This window comes from Silene latifolia, chromosome 8 (assembly GCF_048544455.1).
Source record: "Silene latifolia isolate original U9 population chromosome 8, ASM4854445v1, whole genome shotgun sequence".
NCBI classification, from domain to species: domain Eukaryota; kingdom Viridiplantae; phylum Streptophyta; class Magnoliopsida; order Caryophyllales; family Caryophyllaceae; genus Silene; species Silene latifolia.
In genome coordinates this window covers 29,386,893-29,407,631 of record NC_133533.1, presented here as the reverse complement: position 1 = coordinate 29,407,631, position 20,739 = coordinate 29,386,893, and the positions used below count along the sequence as shown (strand labels likewise).

Below are 20,739 nucleotides of genomic sequence, written 5' to 3'. Positions count from 1 at the left end.
CTGCATTGTATCTTTAGGAAACGTTATTTCATTTACTACCCTCCACCTGTTCTTATTCAAGCTATACGAGCAGGTTAAGCACCCTGTCAGATTATTTTGCTACATGATATCCAAAAGCTACAAATTTTCCAAAGTACAGATAGCTCAAAAATAGCTCTGCTTTCCATACTTACAAATAATGATCATTACAGAAGTCTTACGAGTAATTGGCACCTTGAATATACAATCTGATTTCCATAGATGGTAATTCTCAAAAAACTGAATAGCCATTACATTAATAGAGTTTAACTGCTAATTGTACTGAAACCCAAACAGAATAATTACCATTACAGACAAATAATACTCCGTTTATTGTTTTGATGATTAACTATCGAAAAGCAGCCTCAATATGGTATAAGAACATCTCATCCCATATCATTTTCCTGATCTTATCGACTCCAGCGTCGGCGTCCACGTCAACCGTACATGGATATGGAATCGGTTGGCTTGTAAGGGAATAATACATACTTCGCATGTAGGGGTGTTGCAATGCCTCTGCAGCCGTTATCCTTTTTCTTGGATCAAACTCCAACATTTTGTTTAGCAAGTCCAACCCCTCTTGATCGGCATACGGGAATAACGACTCGAAGGTGATCCCTGGTGTATAAGGCCATGATTTCAGTAGATTTAGTGCCTCCCAACTTGTTAAGAACCCCAGATTTGAGTTATTTTGTGTTCCCAAAATACAGATAATTTTCATCAGCTGGTCCACTTGGTTCTTTCCAGGGAAGAGGGGATTTCCGCCAAGTAGTTCAGCGAATATGCAACCTACGGACCAGATATCTATGGCGGGTCCGTAGGTGTGACATTGGAGGAGTAGTTCTGGTGCTCTGTACCAACGTGTTACGACGTATTCCGTTGCTGGCTGGGTTTGGGGTGAGCCTTTGGTGGTTGTTGCTAGTCCAAAATCGCATATCTTCAGGTCCCACTTAGCGTTCACTAGGAGATTCCCCGGCTTTAAATCCCGATGAATGATGTTGGAAGAGTGTAGATAGTCAAGGCCATTAAGCAACTGCATGAATTCCATACAAGGTGAATTAATTAGAAAGATTTTAAAGATGTACAATTGTACGTACATACCTAATTTACCCTAATTTAGAAGCAGAAGGTTTGATGACGTACCTGAAACATCAAATACTTGATGGTGTTATTTGGCAACCGTAAAGAAGGACGAATCTGGGTGCCAAGATCCGCATCCATAAGCTCAAAAACCAAGTAAACATCCTCACACTTAGCTGAGGGAATCATAACATCTTTCAATGCAATAATGTTTTTATGGCGAACATGACGCAAGATTTTCAACTCCCTCAAGGCCTTCAAAGCTTCGACGGAATTATCAAGAACGTTAATCTTCTTAATAGCAACTTTTTCCTTAGTGAGGGTATTCATACAAGAACATACGACACCATAGGCACCCCTGCCTATCGGATCTTTAGGCTCGTACTTAGCTTCGACCTGAAACACGGTATCCCAAACTTTAAAAAATTTATGCCACCCGTTGTTTGTGTGAGTGTTGCGAAAATTGTTGTTTATTACACCAACGTTATTACGGTGCTGTTGCATCATCATCATCATTGTTATCTTGAATAATAATTTAGGGTTAATATTAATGTTTTTAGAGATTATTTATGTGTTTTGTGTAGGTAAGAAATAAAGAAAGAGAGTAGAAAGGGTGCATGATGTTGTATTGTATTTATATAAGTGTATTATACCGTAAAAATTTAAACCTAAAATGACGACTTAGCTTGGTGTCCAAGTTTATAACTAAATATCTAGTTTCTACTCCTAACACAATTCTAGTTTAATTAATTTCACACTGTAATTTGTTTTAGTTTGTATATTTCCTAATTGAAATCTAGAACCGTTTTTCTCAAGTGTTATTGTAAAATTAAGTGAACCCACCACTACTATTCCATAAAAAAGACATTAAAGTCTGTAATATAGTTTTCAAATGTTTTATCGTAAAACCGTTTTACAGAAGCTTAACAATCCAAGATAACCCACTTTGATACAAACTCAAATAACCCACAATTACTATTTGCTATTCCCATCCTATCATTTTCCAATTCTAATTACACAAGTAATCCATAATTAACGTCTTAACATGCAAGTTATCCAAACTCCTAAACAACCTCGGGAACCAATTAACACTAACCTATATATATACACACACACACTCCTCACTCCTTCAAAACTCTTCTTCTCCTCTTTTTAATTTTCTAAGTTTAACATACATACACTTCCTAGATGTCGTTTACGACTACGACGACGAACGTGAAGCGACCACGCATGTATTGTCACACGTTGAAACCCGGGGAATCCAACGCCCGTCCAAAACCAGAGGTACTGTTTGGGAAAGAGTTGGTACCGGAGAATCAACAGCAGAAGCCGAGTATATTCAGCATATCTTCACCTGTACGGGAGCCGGTTAATTCGAAAGATGTTGGTTTCCTAGAGAATTGTTTCTGCTGTAAGATGGAATTTGAGAAAGGCAAAGACATCTATATGTACAGGTATCATTTTTAACCCAACTCTTTATTTTTACTATTACAATCTTTATCTATATAATTAGGTATCCAAAAATTATCCTTTAAAAATATTCCTAATATAGAAACTAGATCAATGAGACACAGTGGCGGAGCCAGGATTTGAACTTAGGGGGCGGACGACTAATTTCATAAGGTACACTCAAAAAAATTCCGAAAAATTTAACTAAAAACGGAATATTATAAAGGGAATAGGCGAAAGGGTAAGGTCATCCCAGAGGACCCAAGATGCGGATATTTTTGTGTGTATTTATATAACGTCCATTTATATATTGAATTTCCTTCCCCGATTCTCGAGCCTTCAGATATGCATCATCTTCATTAACAAGTAAATTAAATTTTACCTCTATCATCGACTGATCATATTTGCTTTCGAAATCAATTGCAGGGACTTACGCTTTTGCTCTGTAGAATGTCGTCATTATCAAATGGATAAAGACAATTTTCAATGATATGAAAAGGTTCTTCTGTTCATGGATGCATTGCCGAGTGTTTTTAATTGTCTGTCTCCAGCTTGTGACGGATAGTCATGTTTTATTTTGCTCTTAGACAGTCAACATTAGATTTTGTACAGGTGACAACTCTATAGTCATGTTATATTTCATTGGGCAACATAACATTATGCTAATTCCTCTGTAAAATCACAGATTTTAATGTTTTAGACTTTTAGGTAAAATATTTATAGTCATGTTCACGTTAATGTTTAATTAGCTCACGTCTGGTATACATTTTTCATGGGTCTGGTTAATTGGTAGGTCGGGTCGGGGTTAGATCGAGTTACAGACTTACATGTGGGCAGTTTTAGAACTGTGCTAAATTTTGGTGGTCGTCGTTGATATGTATGTTGTTCTTAGCAATTGATTCAGTTTGAAAAAGAGTAATACTATTTTCATATTAATTATCTACAATTTCGAATTAATTTATTAACTTCGAATTTAAGAGTACGATCCAATATGACAAATAATGAATCATTGCGCATATAACAGGAGTCTCTTCTGAATAACTCAAGGTTCCGATGGCGAAAGTAGCCGAGGTAAATCCATAAACGAGTATTATTGCAATATCGTATTGTATAACACGTTTTCCACGAAACTTACAATTAAAATCAAGGACAAAATGTGATCAAGTAATCAGGCTGTCCACTACAAGTAAACGTACTAGACCCATCATCATAAGCATAACTATAAGCTTGAGGACAAGCACCCTTAAAATACTTAGAATACACCGTCGGAGGACAAGTACTAGGCGATCCATACCCGCCCGTACAACAATATTGAGGTTGTCCGAGAGCAAAACACGCGCTTTTACACCCAATAGCACGCCCTCCCGCCCCCACAAGTGCCAATTCCCCGGGACAACCCGAGTTCAAGTTCACAGGACAACTTATCGTGTTACACTTGGTACCGGACCCGCCTTGTGGTGTGACCGATATTGGCAAGTTGAACCCGTCAACAAGACTAATGTCGTAAAAGTCTTGGTCATTGCCATTATGTCCCGATAAGGTGAATTCTATTAGGCTTGCTGGTGGGGCCCCTCCGGCCCCATTGCATGTAATTGTACCCGAACCACAATCACCTGTGTCACAATTAAATTTTCCAAGTGAATCGGTGGAGCAAAGGGTTCGAGCCCAAAGTCGACCGGACCAACCGGTAGGGAGATCGAGAGAGGTTGTTGAGCCGGGGCTTAATTGGAAACCGGTTGAGGCTAATTGAGGGGTTCCTGATCCTGCTAATGTCGCTGGCCAAATCGTGTCAGGGCATCTGTTTTGTATTATAAACTTTGTTGATTCACTTCCTGATGCATTTATAAACCAAATATAAACGTCTTCAAGAAATATAAACGATACGATCTCTAAGCCAATTACATATATAGGAGTATACTGTATATTTTAGAACCAACTACTCTTGATTTTTCGACGTTTTAAATTTGTTCAGAATTCCGCTTACAAAAGTGGAAAAGGAAAACATAAAGAACTCGGGTTTTACCTATGAAACATCGGGTTGTCAAGGTAAGGATGAAGAATAACACAAGAACTCGTTGATGCCTCATGACTTTGATTTCGAAACTCAAAACGTGTAAAGATTAATTTACTTAATGTTATATATTACGGAGTACTCCTTATCATCTTTGAGAGAATATGGCTTATATACAAGCACAATTGCATTCTTTTTTATATGGCTAAGTAATTAGGAAGCACGCTTTGCTATGGCATAGTAATTAATTAGCAAGCAAGCATTGAGACGGTATGCATAAAATTAATTAATCAAGATTTACGATTTTTATTAGAAAGCAAGTTTTGAGATAAGAATGTTATTAAATAATCGAAGTTATTGTTCATGCAAAATGACAGTTCTGACAATACCTAACAAAAATATCATAATTTTGATATTCAAGTAATTGAGTGTGAACGATTATAAAGACTCGGTCGAACTTTTGCAAACAGCCTCAAGAGTGCTCAAAAAGTTCTTCACCAGGAAGATGAACAAGGCTTCTGCTACACATGTAAGCATGAATATTATCCCAGAAATCCGGAGCTACATCAAATTTAGCCTCGCTATGTACGCCATCAACCGCATTGTACCAGAACAATCTCCTACTATAACGCAGTCGAACCAGAACTAGAACTATGTCTGAGCTCTGACAACAAGCAACAAGATTAATACCTCCCCTTATTTTTAAACAATTAAAACCAGGAATGCTCAACAACATAACCCATGACTCTTGTACCCCATATTCCTTCATGACCCATGACTCTTGTGCCCCATATTCCTTAATTATACTACTAACAGAACTAATATCATACATACAGATTACGTTACATGCTAAATCAATGTAAATATAAATTAATGATATAGACATATAGTTCATTTTATATTCATTAATCCCTTAATGTAGAAGGAAGCTTATATAGTGGCTAAAAGACTACAAAACTTATAGCAACCTTTTCACAGCTCACCCAATCATATTGAATATTGATTAACTGAATCACCCGTTTCCAAATCTACTATTCTTTGTGTATGTTCAAGTAGAATCGTGGTATTGTACCGGATTATGTACAAGCGGCTCATAGCCTGTTTCATAAGAACGAAGCTTGTACCAGAATTCATTTTAGAAATGGCTAAGGTGGTAAAAACTACACAATTAAATGTACAACAGAACAAGTTAATGTGATCCAAACCATATGCATGTTGCAGTGATCAAAGCAGCAAGGTTGATCGATGTAGAATGTATTTCGCAATCATTTGACAGTATGCCCCTAAAGGTCTAACTACACTACTTATTCCATACTTAATTCTCAAATCACACCTGATGTTGATAAAGGTAAGGATGAAGAATAACTCAAGAACTTGTTGATGCCTCATGACTTTGGTTTCAAAAATCAAGCACACACCATGGAAGATTTATAATTTACTTAATTTTCAAATTATAACTACTTTGTATCATCTTCGAGACATCAATATTGACTTAATTTTGAAATTAAAACTACAAGCGCAACTGCATCCATTTTTTATATGGCATAGTAGTTAGCAAGCACGCTTTGATATGGCATAGTAATTACGGACTACTTTGCAACCAAGCTTTGAGACGGTCTCCATAAAATGAATTAAGCAACAAGTTATATATTCGTCAAAAAATAATTTGGAACCAACCAAATAATCATGCCAAATGACAGGTATGCTCAAACAGTTTTCGAATATTCCAGAAATTCGGAGCGTCAACAAGGCTTCTGCTACAAATATAATCTTGAATATTCCAGAAATTCGGAGCTCCATCAAATTTAGCCTCTCTAATTCCGCCATTAACCTTATTGTACCATAAGAACTTACTAGTATAACGTTGTCGAAGTAAAACCATGTCTGAGCTCCGACAACTAGCAACAAGTGTAATAACTTTCCCATCAAAACAACTTGAAACAGGAATGCTCAACAACATGACCCATGAGTCTTGTATCCCATATTCCTTCATTACCCACACATAGTATCGATTCTCAATTACATCCATGAATGTCGAAGACAAACAATCGTCATTAAGCTTAATATCAACTAGGTAGGTTTCCTTGTTGCAGGTTGGGTCGTAATAAAACCGAGGCATTACCACATCGTCTGTCCACTTATTCTTACAAATGTCGAAACAACCGATCCTATGTTTCTGCAATGCGGGCATCCAAAACATCCAATGCAACAAATTGTTATCAATGAGGACACCATACTTCCTAAGTTGGTGCATATTATCTGTAGGAAACGTTATTTCATCAACTACACTCCAGGTGTTCTTATTCAAGCTGTACATACTAGTTATTCGCGTTTTCACGGCGGAATTGTCGCGATACTCGGATACAACGACTATTATGTAATCGAGGTTTTCATGATCAAACCCGAACCCATGACTGTGTACAAACCCAAGTTCTTCATGAAGGGTATTACGGATACATAGGTAAATTCGGGTTGTCGGGTTGAGAATACAGTACTCGCTGAAATTACCTTTACTTAGGCAAATACATAGCAAGCCATTGGATGTCCCGATGACGGACATATATCGACTCGTTTTGCTGTAATCGAAGGTCGTTGTGGTGGTTGTTGCGTGTGGGTCAAGTTGGTAGCAGTTAATGCGCTTGTCTCCAGCGAGGATGAGGCGTTTGTCTGCTTCGGAAGACGAGAGAGATTGGTGGCGGAGATAAAGTCGGACGAAATCCCGGGATGAAATTACGGAATTCCAGGATTTGCAGACGGATTTGAAGCGGATTAGGGCTTTGGAGGGTAAACTCGGAAGGATTTCCATGATGATAACGTCCATGTTGAGGCCCTCGAGGCTCGTCATTGGTAATCAGCTTGATCGTTAAAAAGTGTGGAATTTCGATTTTCGAGCTATACTAGTTTTATTATACTCGTGCCAACATAGTATATATATATTTTTTTGAGGGAAAACATAGTATATATATATACCCGTATAATGTAAGAATTTAGGTAGGAATTAAATTCCTAGTAGAACCATGAAAAAAGTATGTTAGGAAATCATGGCAATTTCTTAAGAAGATTTATGGAAAATAGTCAAATAGACTAAATATATTAGAAAAAATATACTTGTACTTTTATTACCTTAGTCCACATTGATATTGCGGAGTATTTTTTTTTTTGGTGCGAGATATTGCGGAGTATAAAGTATTGATTGTGTGATTTTAATACCTTAAGTAAATTTATAGTGGTAATCGAGTCACTCGGGTTGTTTATGGGTCGGGTTAACGTGTGTTAAGTTATATCGAGTTCGGGTTGTGTCGGGTTAATGATATGTTGGTGTCGACTACCAATAATCTCTTGTCATTATCGGGTGACAAATTGGATCAGTTTCACTCCAGGTCATTATTAAACCAGTTAATTAATAACGTTTACTTTATGATCTTTTATATATCTAAGCTTTGGTTGATTATCCCCCTATATACTAAGGTCTCGTTTGGTTGCCATATGAGAATTAATTTCACATTGTTTTACAAAACACATGAATTGGTCAAAACTCATTTGGTTAACATCCGTGAGTTTGATTGACACAGGAGTTTGAGTTGAAAATTCATGGGAAAAAAATCCCATGATTTGGGGTTCTCAAAACATCTCCCATTTTTCCAAATCATGGTATTTTTTAACTCAGGTCTTTTGCCAAAAATAACTATTCTACTAAAATTAATTACCAAAATAATCATTTTCTAAAATTATTTTCCAATATAACCATTTTTACTACACTTTCCTAATTGACCAAACTCAAAGCTATTAATTAACATTCTTTTACCAACTTCATTGTGGCAACAATCTTCATCTCTCCCTTACTCCGTTCCATTTTTAATGAATGTTTGACAAGTGACAACATTGGTTGATAATTAAGTAATACTCCCTCAATTTCTTTTTTTTTTTGGATAAAAGGAACATAAAAGAAAACGAACAGAGTTAAATTACATCAAGGGGGCGGGTCAGGGGAAAGAGGCGTGCAGGCCAAAACGAAGTCAGTAGTACAAAGTTCAACAACAAAAGGAAGGGTATAAGCCCACTCAAAGCAGCCCAAGGAAGAGCTAGTGTCACGGAAGGAGTGGTGAGCGATAGCATCCGCCATACGGTTGGCTGTTCGTTTCTCAAACACAAGCTTTAAATGGGGTGAGTCCTGCAAGAGAGCCCTACACTCAAGAATAATATTAGCAAAGGGGCCGCAAGGGGCATTAGAATGCAAAATAGAGTTAAGCGCATCAAGGCAATTAGAGGCAATCAAGACATTATTCGCATGGACACTATATCGTAAAATCCCTTCTCGGATGGCAAGGACCTCACAAAGGAATGAGTTATGACCAGGGATGCGAGTAAACCAACCTAAGACCCAAGAACCATGACAATCTCTAATGACACACCCCAGACTAGCTAAACAAGAAGAGGGGGAAAGAGCCGCGTCAACATTGGCTTTGAGCCAACCAAGCGGCGGAAGGGCCGATCTAACTGTAACATTCCATTTGATGTTTATGAGTGTCTTGATGTTGGATTATTTTTCTAGTGGATAATATGTTAGTGAAATGGAGCTAGCGGCGTTTGTAGATGGTAGTTGGTAGTTTATGGAGTTAGTGTCGAGAGAGGCTATAATGTTGTGGATACGATATAGTGAGCCATGTTATGGAAGAAGACATAGTAGGTGGGGTTGATGTTACGAGTTCATGTTTGGTAGGTTGGAGTTTTGTATCTTGTTTTGTGTAATTAGTACTGACCCCGTTTAATTGTTTTAAAAACTGTGGTGATCCATTCGGGGATGGTGAGCAGTTATTGAGCAGGTTTCACTAAAGGCGTTTGGGCTAGCTGGGATGTGTCACCACGAGCTGAATAGAGTCTTTAGCTGTCATACTTTAGTTGTTTAGACCTTTGGTTTTTGAGAACATGTATTGTACCTTTTATCAGTTTGGTTTTGGACTTGTAATCACTTTAAACAGTTTGGCTATTTAAATTATGTTTCTTTATTGTCATTTGATTATCATTGCCTCGGGAAACCGAGATGGTGACGTTCTTATACCTGAATGGTCCTGGTAAGGCACTTGGAGTATGGGGGTGTCACAAAGTGGTATCAGAGCGACGATCCTGAAACCTGTAACCAATGAACCTAATGAACATAGGGAGTCAAATTAAAATGAACCCGGGGTAGAAGTTGTAGGAGCTAATGCAAAGACTTGGGAGACGTCCTAAAGTCGCGAACTCGCCCTACAATTTTGAACCGGTCACCATGGGATATGAGTCGGGATCGCTATGTGTTTATTTTATGAATTGTGTACCTATATAGTGATGTGTGGCATGAATCACTGTGATTTTGTATGTTGTTGGTTGAAAGCATGTAGAATGATAGTTGGTTTACAATGTTGGTTGGAATTGTTGAAAAAGTATATGAGAATGATGAATGATGTGGTGGAAAAAGGAAGTAGTTCATATATGATAATTGTGACACCCTCATTTATTGCGGAAAAGTAAACACATAATTCTAGATAAAAACTGCATGGATATGTTTGTAATAGGTTTATTTGGGTAAAAACCTGTAAATTTTAAAAAACCTGAACCTGTTATAAAAATATCCAAACGGGAAGGTATCAAACATGCAAGGTCTAAAATAAATCTCATAAATAAAACATCGCTAAAGTCGCGAAACAAAGTTATACAACCCAAATATGAAAAAGAAAGACATATGTCCCTCGAAAGTACATGTCATAAAAAGTGTTTAAGGGTCACAATAAGATAAAGCCAATCTAGGTCCCAAGGTTACTTTGCTCGCTAGCTCGTCCATGGAAGACATTATGAACCTTGCTCAAATTCGGGGGCAACTCTAAACGGTAAGCAACGGGACCAATCTTCTCAAGCACACGGAAAGGTCCAATGTATTTGGGACTCAACTTTCCTTTCACGCCAAACCGTTTCACCCCTTTCATAGGTGACACCTTAAGGAATACTCGATCATCAACCTCAAAGGCAAGTGGTCGACGACGGACATCGGATAAGATTTCTCGCTTCGGTCTTGAGCGGTTTTCATACGCTCTCGAATGATCTCGAACTCGATTGATGGTCTCAGTCCACCAAATCGGTCCCAACACATGAGCATCTTAGACTTGATCCCAACAGACCGGACTACGACACTTCCTACCATACAAAGCTTCATAAGGTGACATCTTGATAGAAGTATGATAGCTATTGTTGTAGGAGAATTCAACAAGAGGTAAGCACTTCTCCCAAGAAGTGTGGAAGTCTAAAGCACAAGCACGGAGGAGGTCCTCTAAAGTCGGGATAGTCCTCTCGGTCCCCCATCTCAGAGCGGCATGAAAAGCGGTACTCATCGTAGCTTACTACCCATGGCTTCTTGCAAAGCAGTCCAAAAACGGGAACAGAATCTCGGGTCACGATCTGAAACTATATCCTTAGGCACTCCATGGTAGCGTACTATCTCCCTCACATAGACCTCAGCTAGGACAACTAAGTTCCATGTCTTCTTGATAGGTATAAATCTAGCACACTTGGTCAATCGATCCACAACCACCCAAACAGCATCTTTTCCACTCGCAGTCTTAGGTAAAGCCATCACAAAGTCCATGGAAATGGACTCCCATTTCCAAAGGGGAACATCCAAAGGTTGTAGCAAACCCCCGGGTTTCTGATGCTCAATCTTCACTTTCTGATAGGTAAGACACTTGCTAACATACTCTAGGACATCAATCTTCATCCTAGGCCACAAAAACTGTAATCTCAAGTCTTTATACATCTTGTCACCACCAGGATGAATAGAGTAAGGAGAAAGGTGAGCTTCATCAAGGATCTTCTTCCTCAACTTGGCTACTCTCGAAACATACATCCTACCTTGGTAACGAAGGTATCCATCACTATCCACCACACAATCCATAGCTTGCCCAAGTTGGATTTTTGCTTGAATGGACTTGAAAGTAGCATCCTCAGGTAGGCACGTACGGATCTCACGGTAAAAGTCGGGTTCTGCACTCAAGGCACTAAGATAGTCAAAGCCCTTCCCAACCAGGCTTATCCCTAACTTTTGAAATTCCGTGGTAAGTTCATCAGGTAACACACGGATAGTGCTCAAAGAGTGACTAGTCTTCCTACTCAAAGCATCGGCCACCACATTTGCTTTTCCTTCATGATAAATCAACTCGTCATCATAATCATTCACCAACTCTAGCCATCTTCTTTGCCTCATATTCAATTCTTTTTGGGTAAAGATACACCTCAAACTCTTATGATCGGTATAAATGCGACAATGAACTCTAGTAAGGTAATGCCTCCATGTATTCAAGGCATGTATCACGGCGGCTAATTCAAGATAATGAGTCGGATAGTTCACCTCGTGAACCCTCAGTTGTTGAGAAGCATAAGCAATAACCATTCGGTTTTGCATCAAGACACAACCTAGGCCATGCTTTGAAGCATCACAATAAACATCGTAGTCCACACCATCCTCAGGTAAGGTCAACAAGGATGTCAAAGATAGAGTTTTTATAGGTCACTAGCATCAAACTTAAGGGAGGAGCAAGATAAAGCGAGGAAAGGAGGTATGAATGGTAACGCTCATGGTCAAAGAAGAAGGGAATTAGACAAGAGGGAAACGCCAAGTACTCGAATCCCAAATTACACCATCAGCCTAAACGGTTCCGCAAACTTCCCAACAACAAAACTTATGACCAAAACACTTCCAAGGATTTCCTCAAAACACTCATGTTACTTCATCCTAAGCAATTCCATGAAACAAGGTACTCCACTATAAGTGTGATCTCATCACTCCAAATCCTCAAACATCCACAAACAACTTCCACAAGATCAAGGTCAGGGTTTCCAACAAAGCTATACTCATATCCAACTAGTGTCAACCATGGGTTTCTAAAAATGATAAAATCTTCAATCAAGGGTCCTAATTCCAATCTCTAAATTCCTACATTCTAACACCATAAATTAATACTATGTCCTTCAACTTAACAATTGGCGTCAACCATACCATTATCCTTTCTAGTTACTAAAACAAGTGCTAAGATTTCCCAACAATGTAGCTTAGTCTCACTCTCATTCCATACCTCAAGTAGTAATTAAGATCACTCACTTAGACCAACTAATAATCCCAAAATTAGTATTTCTCATATGGTAACATATACCTTATAAAACCCTCATATCTAAAGTGATTACGAAAGCCAATCGTAAATTCAACTTACTTACTCTCTCAATCTTACACCTTCGATTCCACCACTCAATTCCACCTAAGTCTTTCCAACATCACAACCTCTTAAAACCAGGGTTATGGGTTAACCACAAACAATCTCCTCAAAAGTTGAATTTTCCAAACCAAGGTCAATGTTCCTCAAAAGAAAGAGTACTATCAAAAAGGTGTTAAGGTAGGATAAACAAGGAACAAAGGACAAGTTAGGAGGGTACAAGAGTAACTTTCAAGGAAAGAGAAGAGAGAGTTTAGAAGGAGAATAAGCACCAAGAGATAAAGAATAAGACAAGGTACACAAAGAATGAGAAACATCTTCGAGGAAGTAGAAGCATTCTTCAAAGGTAAACAAATCTTCAGTCCTCGACAATAGGCACCAAATCTTGATCTTCACGTTGGTAGGTTTACGGTTATTGATACAAGGCACAACAAATATTACGAGGCAATCAACAAACATGTTAGAACCTAACAAAGAGCAATCACAAAGAGACTACAACATAAGGTCCTAAGTCTACCCATCCTACCCATCTCTCAAGTTTATTATTTTAAGGTCAAGTTATTTATATTGGGGTGCACAAACGTGCGTTGGGAGCAAATATGCTCTGATACCAACTGTGACACCCTCATTTATTGCGGAAAAGTAAACACATAATTCTAGATAAAAACTGCATGGATATGTTTGTAATAGGTTCATTTGGGTAAAAACCTGTAAATTTTAAAAAACCTGAACCTATTATAAAAATATCCAAACGGGAAGGTGTCAAACATGCAAGGTTTAAAATAAATCTCATAAATAAAACATCGCTAAAGTCGCGAAATAAAGTTATACAACCCAAATATGAAAAAGGGAGACATATGTCCCTCGAAAGTACATGTCATAAAAAGTGTTTAAGGGTCACAATAAGATAAAGCCAATCTAGGTCCCAAGGTTACTTTGCTAGCTAGCTCGTCCATGTACCCCATATATGCATCACCTACCTGTCAATCGCATTTTATACAAATACGAAAGCCATGGTCAGTGGGGAGTAACTCCGAGTTCTCCCAGCCACGAAATGTCATAATTAATATAACATGTAAACATAAGAATATGAATATGAATAACACATAGCCTTAGCATATAGATGCTAGACAATCGTGCTTATCATGTGAACAACAATAAAACAACACATAGTCCTAGCATGTGAATACTAGACCGACTCATACTACACTATCATGTGAATCACATAACATCCAGGAATCCAAACTCTATCAACCATAGCCGGCTTGCATCTCACCTTCTATGATTCATAGAATCATCAAATAAGAAAGGACAATATATCTAGAGACAGGCATAAGTTCTTAGGATAGTCAATAGTCACTCTGCAACTCGAGTCTATACCACGAGGTAAGGTAAACACTCTAGTCCTAAACCTGCGCAGACCTAGCGACATGCGGAAAGTACCGCATCCAAGACCCATGATCACACACATGAGTACCCCTAAGGAGTCCACCAAAGGGTTGGCTAGTACTTAAGCTGACCACATACTTCTAAGAGTACGTCAGGAGGTCATGCCCTAACTTGGATATAAGCCCACCAAGCTAAGACAGAAAGGCTATTAAGCTGTGAACATACACTCGTCAAAGACTCTAAGGGCCTATCTATGACGAAGGCTGAAATACTCACCTAGGACCTAGTCCCAGCTTGAATACTTTAGCCCACACCACACATGACAAGTAGGACACCCAATTAACCATAAGAGGGGCAAAGAGTCCAAACTTGCACACACACAAATGATCATACACACCCTAGCATATGAAAGACTACGCAAGAGCATATTCAGCTGACAATCCAACAATATCTCCAATATCAATAATAATCCAAATTCCAGCTAACCAACAATACCATAATCCATGAGAACAAGCTAAAATGGCAGAGAGGCAACAAGACTCAAGCATAAGGCATCCAAAGCATCCAACAACCAACATGTGAAATGAAAATTACAAACATCAAGGCATAACATAAAACATCCAATAACAACCAATCTCACCTCAAAGACAAACCCTCGACCCGAGTCCCGCGACGGGTCATCGGTCAAATCGAGGCTGACCGGTTTAAACCTAGTTTGACCAAACTCGTTCGGTCAATCTAGCCCAGCTCAGAGTCTTGGCCTACTTTGGCCCAAATCACAAAATTCATCACAATATCATTCTCATGCCATTTCCAATTTCTATCATGTGAAAGACTATCAACATAAGAAAATATATTCCAACTTACAAAATAATTAATTCCACAAAATTCTCGCATAATAAAATAGCATAAATAACCGTCTCACACAAGGTTAAACTTTTCTATAAATTTTAATCGATAAAACAACGCCATTTACTCATACGGACTCCGAATTGAGTGATTCAAGTGGCTAAACCACCTAATTTTTCGATGCCGTTCAATCTGTCATATTTTTAGAAACATTGGAAACCGTCTCGGTCTGGTACTGACGCGTTCCAGCCAAAACACAGACTTTTCACAACACATAATTCCTCATCCAAATTTGTTCCAAACAATAATATACAAATGGGTAACATAAACTAAACATAAGCATACTCATCTTACTTCATTCATTCATTTATCAACAAGATCGTCTCAAACAACAACAAACAACAACAAACGACAATAAACAACAACAAACAACAAATACAACTACTAATGTGACATTAATTCGTCGAGTAACTCGGAATAGTTACCTTAAGCTAGCAAAGAGACAAGTAATAATTTGAGAAAGTTTCTAAAACCCAAAATTACTCTTCATCTTCAACAACATATGAGTCACCTAACTCATCTTCAAATTCTTCACCTATAAGAACAACAAAAACACAATTATTAAGCTTAAATTCGAAACCCTAAAAAAAAGTGTCTTAAATAAAAATTGGGGGAAATGGAAATAAAGTTTACTAGTAGATGAAGGATGAAAAGAGGATTCCGAATATATAATTTTTATGCAAATTGGTGGAGGAATGAAGGATTTATGAAGGATTTAGGGATTGTAAGGAGGATTTTTTTTAGATGAATTTGGTGTTTGGTGAAAGGAAGAGAGAGAATGAGAATTGAGGAAATGAAAGATGAAGAGGAGACCCATGGAGGATGGAGGGTGCATGGTTTGGGGTAGGGTGTTTGGGTGAGTTTCAATGGGGGAAGTGGCAAATAAGCCCCAAACGTTTGCCACTACGTGCAAATTAGCCTCATAACATTTTACGCGTGCAAACTAACCCCATTAGTTATACCCGATGTGCAAATCGCCCCAATTAGAGATATCCGAGTAAATTAGCCGCCGGAAAATATTGACGTGGCACCGGAAAAATGACTAGGATAGATAAAATTAAATAATAAATTAAAAAAAACAAAAAACATGATTTATCACTATCTCACTCGTTACTTCCTCCTCTTATCTCTCCCACTCTTATACTATTTTAAGCTCCTTCAATCCTCACACCTCAATCCGATCCATTTTTCTATTTTTTTCATCTCAATTTTGTTGTTTGTTGTATGTAGCCTACACTAATTCTCATATATCATCCACCATTACATACCGCCATTTTTTTTCATCTCAATTTTCGAGCAAGTATCACAAAAACTGGGAAAAAAATTGAAATTTGGGGAAAATTGAGTTTATGCAGAGTACACTTACATACCGCCATTTTTACACGATTTGAGCTCGAAAATTAACAATGGCGATGGTTGAGGTTGATCTTGCTGTGTGGTAAATTAAACGAAGTTGTTTTGCTGTGATAAAATTAAAGGGAATTTTATGGGATCTAAGCTCGAAAATTAAACGAAATTTCGCAACGATTCCGATTGAAAATTCAGGTATGTTAAACGTTTTCTTCCTTGGCACCATCCCAAATTTCTGGGTTCTTTTTTTCTGGTGTATGTTCGACTGTTCGAGTTCATGGGCAAAAAATAGTAATCTGTTACCTAGGGAGTGCTCTATATATATATTAGAAGAGCTATAAATTTTTCATCTGCTAGAGTATGCTTTTTCTCTATGTTAATGAACTGCTTGGGAGACCATTTTTTATTATTTATGTTACTTCTGTTTTTATATAGATCAGTTTATTAATTTTCCACATATCAAATACACAGCCTTTTCTTCCTTGGCACCATCCCAATTTAAAGGGGTTTTAGTTGGCGAGGCAGTGGAGATAGCTGCGTTGGATTCTCTTAACTTGTACCCGTAGATCAGTTTATTGCTTTTCCACTTAGATGATCATGCAAATCCAAACTAAGTTGCATGTCTGATGCAAAGTTACTTAACAGTAGATGATCAGTAAAAATTTGGCAAAATTAATTTTAATTGACAAAGACAGTGGGTGTTCATAAAGAAATGAAAAGGAAAAAATAAGAGTAGCAGTGGGTGTTCATAAAGAAATGAAAAGGAAAAAATGTGGGTAGCTACAATACTCAATGATGAGGGGATACTTTTACTACTCAGTAAATGATCTCAAGTATCCTTAGATGGGCATGTCCTGCGGTTATGGCCAATTTTCTGGCAACTTGAGCACATTTGTTTGCTACTTTTAGGGAGCCTGTACTTGAGTCGCTTTCGTCGAACATCACCATAAGCTCTCTTCCTCTTATTTGGAGGTCTCCCACACTTTATCCTAGGATCACTTGGTAAAATTGAGCCCTCTTCGACCGTCTGCCATAGAGCTTGCCCATTAAGTGGCTCCATTGGAACTGAGTATGAAGCTTCATAGCTTTCCTTAGTATACCAAAATGCTACATAACTCTCCGGATCTTGGTTAATAGCACATATGGCTGAGGTAGCATGCTCACAAGGAACTCCATTCAAATCCCAATATTTACACGCACATACCTTTTGATCAAGTCTGACCGTGTACGATAATGAACTATTATGGGTGTGTTGCACCTCATACACATTTGTACTAGCTTCTATTTGTACCCAGTTCCTCGTTGCTTGCCTAAATTCATTCAACTTTGCTCGAATTCTTGGAGTAACTCTATTACACTTGGCTGCTTCCCCTCTCTTTTCTACCATTCTAGACATTACTTGCCTTCTAATTTCTTCGAGCATTGATAAAATTGGTTTCTCTCGAGCATCAAGAATCCATGAGTTGAATGTTTCTGCCATGTTATTGCAAGTTACATCCGTACAAGCCCAAGTCTTATAAAAACATCTGCAAAATTTAGTCACATCTCTTGCACACATCTCAGTATAAGCACGCTCACTTTGTTGTCTTAGCTGCTGCATAACGTCGTTAAACACTTTCTCAGTATAAGCCTTGACCGCCTTCCAGTAAAGCGTATGTAATGGAACCCCTTTGATGACTTTAATCCAATTTGTAAAAATGTGTCTAGCACATAGTCTATGTTCTGCTTCGGGTAGTATCTCTACTATTACAATCATTAATCCCTACACAATAATTCTGTAATTTATGAAAGTTTCTCCAAAATAGATATACAAAAATATTACGAAAAAAATAGTTAAAACATGAACTAACCTTTTGTTGATCGGACAGTAAAGTCCAGCCATTCCCATTTCCCATTTCCAAATCTTGAATTAAATGTCCAAGAAACCAAGCCCAACTTTCCTTAGATTCAATTTCCACTACTGCCCATGCGACGGGAAACATCTGATTATTTGCATCTCTTGCTATAGCACATAGTATCTCGCCTTTACAATACCCTTTGAGAAATGCGCCATCGAGGCCAAGCACCCTCCTGCATCCATGGAGGAAGTTGTGTCTAACAGCAGCAAAGTTTATGTAAATCATGTGAAATTGCGGAATACAACCTGGAATGCAGGACTTCAATGATAAAAATACGCTAGTCCCTATATTCGACTTCTTCATCTCATACATGTAGGCTCTTAGTGAATCATATTGTCTTCCCACTACCTTACCACATGCTGACAGCGCATTCTTTTTAACTCTTCCAGCTTGCCACCTATTAATCTTTACACCATAGGTTTCCTTCACATCGTTAACAAATGATTTCAGCTTCCAAGTTGGGTGTTTCAATAGCTTCTCTTGGTATTCTTCAGCGAGAAAATCAGCATTTACCCTCTTGTTAATCCTAGTAGGTGTACAAGTGTGAATATCCTTAAAAAATCGTATTTGTATGCATTCATAATCCCTTATATATCTAGCACTATGCTTCCAGCGACACTCAGGATAAAACTTGCATTTGACAAGCACTCTTTTTGGCTCATTATGACAATACCGAAAACTGCGATGTGTTTGACAGCTATAATAAATAAGTGCTCTCTTTAGAACTTCCACTTTCTCAAAAAGTTGTCCCAACTGTAGTTGAACACGTCCAAATGGAGTTGTAGGCTCATATAATAGCCATTCACGTTTATCAAGTACATGAATATCTTCGTCGTCATCACCCGCACTAAATGCAGCTTCATCGTCTGAATCTCTATCCTTATATTGTTCTTCTTCAGGTAGTAAAAGACTATTATCCTCATCTTCACCCTCCCCTTCACCCCAATAATTATCCTTTTGTCCTTTTTTCCTCAGAACTTGTACACTGTCTTCCTCGTCAGAATCTTCTTTCATTATCTGAGTTTTCCCAAAATCATCATTTCTCTTTGTAACCCAATCTCTTTTTTTCATTTGTACATGAATGAACTCATCATAGGTACTCCCCTCGTCTTCATTGTCAATAATCTCTTCAAATTCATTGATATATGCCTCTTCTAGATAATCGACCTCTATATCATTAGTCATACCACCAACATTTAAATTTATATTCTCTACTAGAGTGTCTTCCTTACTTTTCATAATCACCTCTCTTGGGACTTCATCACTTACATCAGCATTATGGGCGTCCATCGCAGAATGAATAAGATATAACTCAACTTTCTCATATGTGACTCCATCAACACGAAGTTGCTCAATGGTCTCATCATCACATAATAATTGAATCTTCTTATTATTTTGAAACATGAAAACGCAATCAACATCAGCTACTTGATAACCCAATCCTTGTATCAATATGTCCTTTTGCTTCATATTTAGTTGACATATATCCAAAGTTCCTTCATTAATCAATCCACCAACATACTCAATATCATCTCCATTAGTCTCAAAACTTCCCCCATGAAAACATCGATAAGTGACAATATTAGCAGAATTTGAACCTAAAATAATTGATAATTGATATATTGGCCATGTTAGTATCATATTAGCAGCAAATAGGCCATCATTTCTGATGATAAACAAAGAATCAACTAGTTATACGGAAACTAATAAACATTAACAAATTGCACATCTTAGTATCTCAGTAATTGCTAATTTTATTGACATAATGCTTATTTTTTTCCCTTCTAATCAGGTATCATATTCAAATAATAAAGCGCAAAAGCGAAAGAAACGATACATCAATTGGGAAAATTACCTCTCGGCATGGGGATAACCATAGCTGCTAAGGAGAACTATTCTAGAATGAAGACAGTAATGAAGGAGATAGGAAGCAGAAGACAGTAATGAAGGAGATAGGAAGCAGAACAGCCGTAAGAAATAAAAACATATGGAAACCTAAATTCTGGCAATATTCATGTTTTTTGTTTTTTTTAATTTATTATTTAATTTTATCTATCCTAGTCATTTTTCCGGTGCCACGTCAATATTTTCCGGCGGCTAATTTACTCGGATATCTCTAATTGGGGCGATTTGCACATCGGGTATAACTAATGGGGTTAGTTTGCACGCGTAAAATATTATGGGGCTAATTTGCACGTAGTGGCAAACGTTTGGGGCTTATTTGCCACTTCCCCGGAGTTTCAATTGTTTACGTTTTGGTTCGTTTCGACGGAAATTAGAAATATTCGTCGAACGCGATTTCCGAGAATATTAAAGTTCTTAAACAAGATTTTACTAAAAGATTAAGTACTCATATGCCCAATATCCAAACTCGTTTACCCAACGACCGTAAGAAATGGGA

General features: G+C 37.8%; 3 protein-coding genes and 1 long non-coding RNA gene across 4 annotated transcripts; 1 reads left to right on the top strand and 3 right to left on the bottom strand.

Annotated features, from left to right (window-relative positions):
• Nucleotides 1–248: 248 nt before the first annotated feature.
• LOC141594254 (mitogen-activated protein kinase 4-like) lies at nucleotides 249–1,657 on the bottom strand. Its single transcript, XM_074414386.1, has 2 exons — nucleotides 1,162–1,657; nucleotides 249–1,051 (listed from the first exon to the last, which is right to left on the bottom strand). Exons 1-2 carry the CDS (start codon nucleotides 1,612–1,614, stop codon nucleotides 368–370), a joined length of 1,137 nt encoding a protein of 378 aa, XP_074270487.1. The 5' UTR covers nucleotides 1,615–1,657; the 3' UTR covers nucleotides 249–367.
• A 621-nt stretch (nucleotides 1,658–2,278) lies between these two features.
• On the top strand, nucleotides 2,279–3,039 carry LOC141594253 (uncharacterized). The gene is made up of 2 exons (XR_012522081.1): nucleotides 2,279–2,552; nucleotides 2,974–3,039. It is a non-coding gene; the product is annotated as an uncharacterized LOC141594253 (long non-coding RNA).
• Nucleotides 3,040–3,613: 574 nt separating this feature from the next.
• Nucleotides 3,614–4,682, bottom strand: LOC141594252 (thaumatin-like protein 1b). The gene is made up of 2 exons (XM_074414385.1): nucleotides 4,571–4,682; nucleotides 3,614–4,379 (listed from the first exon to the last, which is right to left on the bottom strand). Exons 1-2 carry the CDS (start codon nucleotides 4,632–4,634, stop codon nucleotides 3,691–3,693), a joined length of 753 nt encoding a protein of 250 aa, XP_074270486.1. The 5' UTR covers nucleotides 4,635–4,682; the 3' UTR covers nucleotides 3,614–3,690.
• Nucleotides 4,683–5,030: 348 nt separating this feature from the next.
• On the bottom strand, nucleotides 5,031–7,403 carry LOC141594941 (F-box/kelch-repeat protein At3g23880-like). Its single transcript, XM_074414922.1, has 3 exons — nucleotides 6,257–7,403; nucleotides 5,631–5,718; nucleotides 5,031–5,376 (listed from the first exon to the last, which is right to left on the bottom strand). The coding sequence occupies exons 1-3, from the start codon at nucleotides 7,401–7,403 to the stop codon at nucleotides 5,031–5,033; spliced, it is 1,581 nt and encodes a 526-aa protein (XP_074271023.1).
• Nucleotides 7,404–20,739: the final 13,336 nt, after the last annotated feature.

Bases quoted from the DNA above. Each gene is read 5' to 3' on its own strand.
- LOC141594941 (XM_074414922.1), bottom strand. From the start codon at position 7,403: ATGACGAGCCTCGAGGGCCTCAACATGGACGTTATCATCATGGAAATC. The intron at 5,719-6,256 runs GTCATTTGGCAT...TTAATTGTGTAG, and splicing joins AAAACTGTTTGAGCATACCT to TTTTTACCACCTTAGCCATT. The intron at 5,377-5,630 runs GTACAATACCAC...GTATGATATTAG, and splicing joins AGCCGCTTGTACATAATCCG to TTCTGTTAGTAGTATAATTA.
- LOC141594254 (XM_074414386.1), bottom strand. From the start codon at position 1,614: ATGATGATGATGATGCAACAGCACCGTAATAACGTTGGTGTAATAAAC. The intron at 1,052-1,161 runs GTACGTCATCAA...GAATTCATGCAG, and splicing joins TCAAGTATTTGATGTTTCAG to TTGCTTAATGGCCTTGACTA.
- LOC141594252 (XM_074414385.1), bottom strand. From the start codon at position 4,634: ATGAGGCATCAACGAGTTCTTGTGTTATTCTTCATCCTTACCTTGACA. The intron at 4,380-4,570 runs GTAAAACCCGAG...TAAATGCATCAG, and splicing joins GACAACCCGATGTTTCATAG to GAAGTGAATCAACAAAGTTT.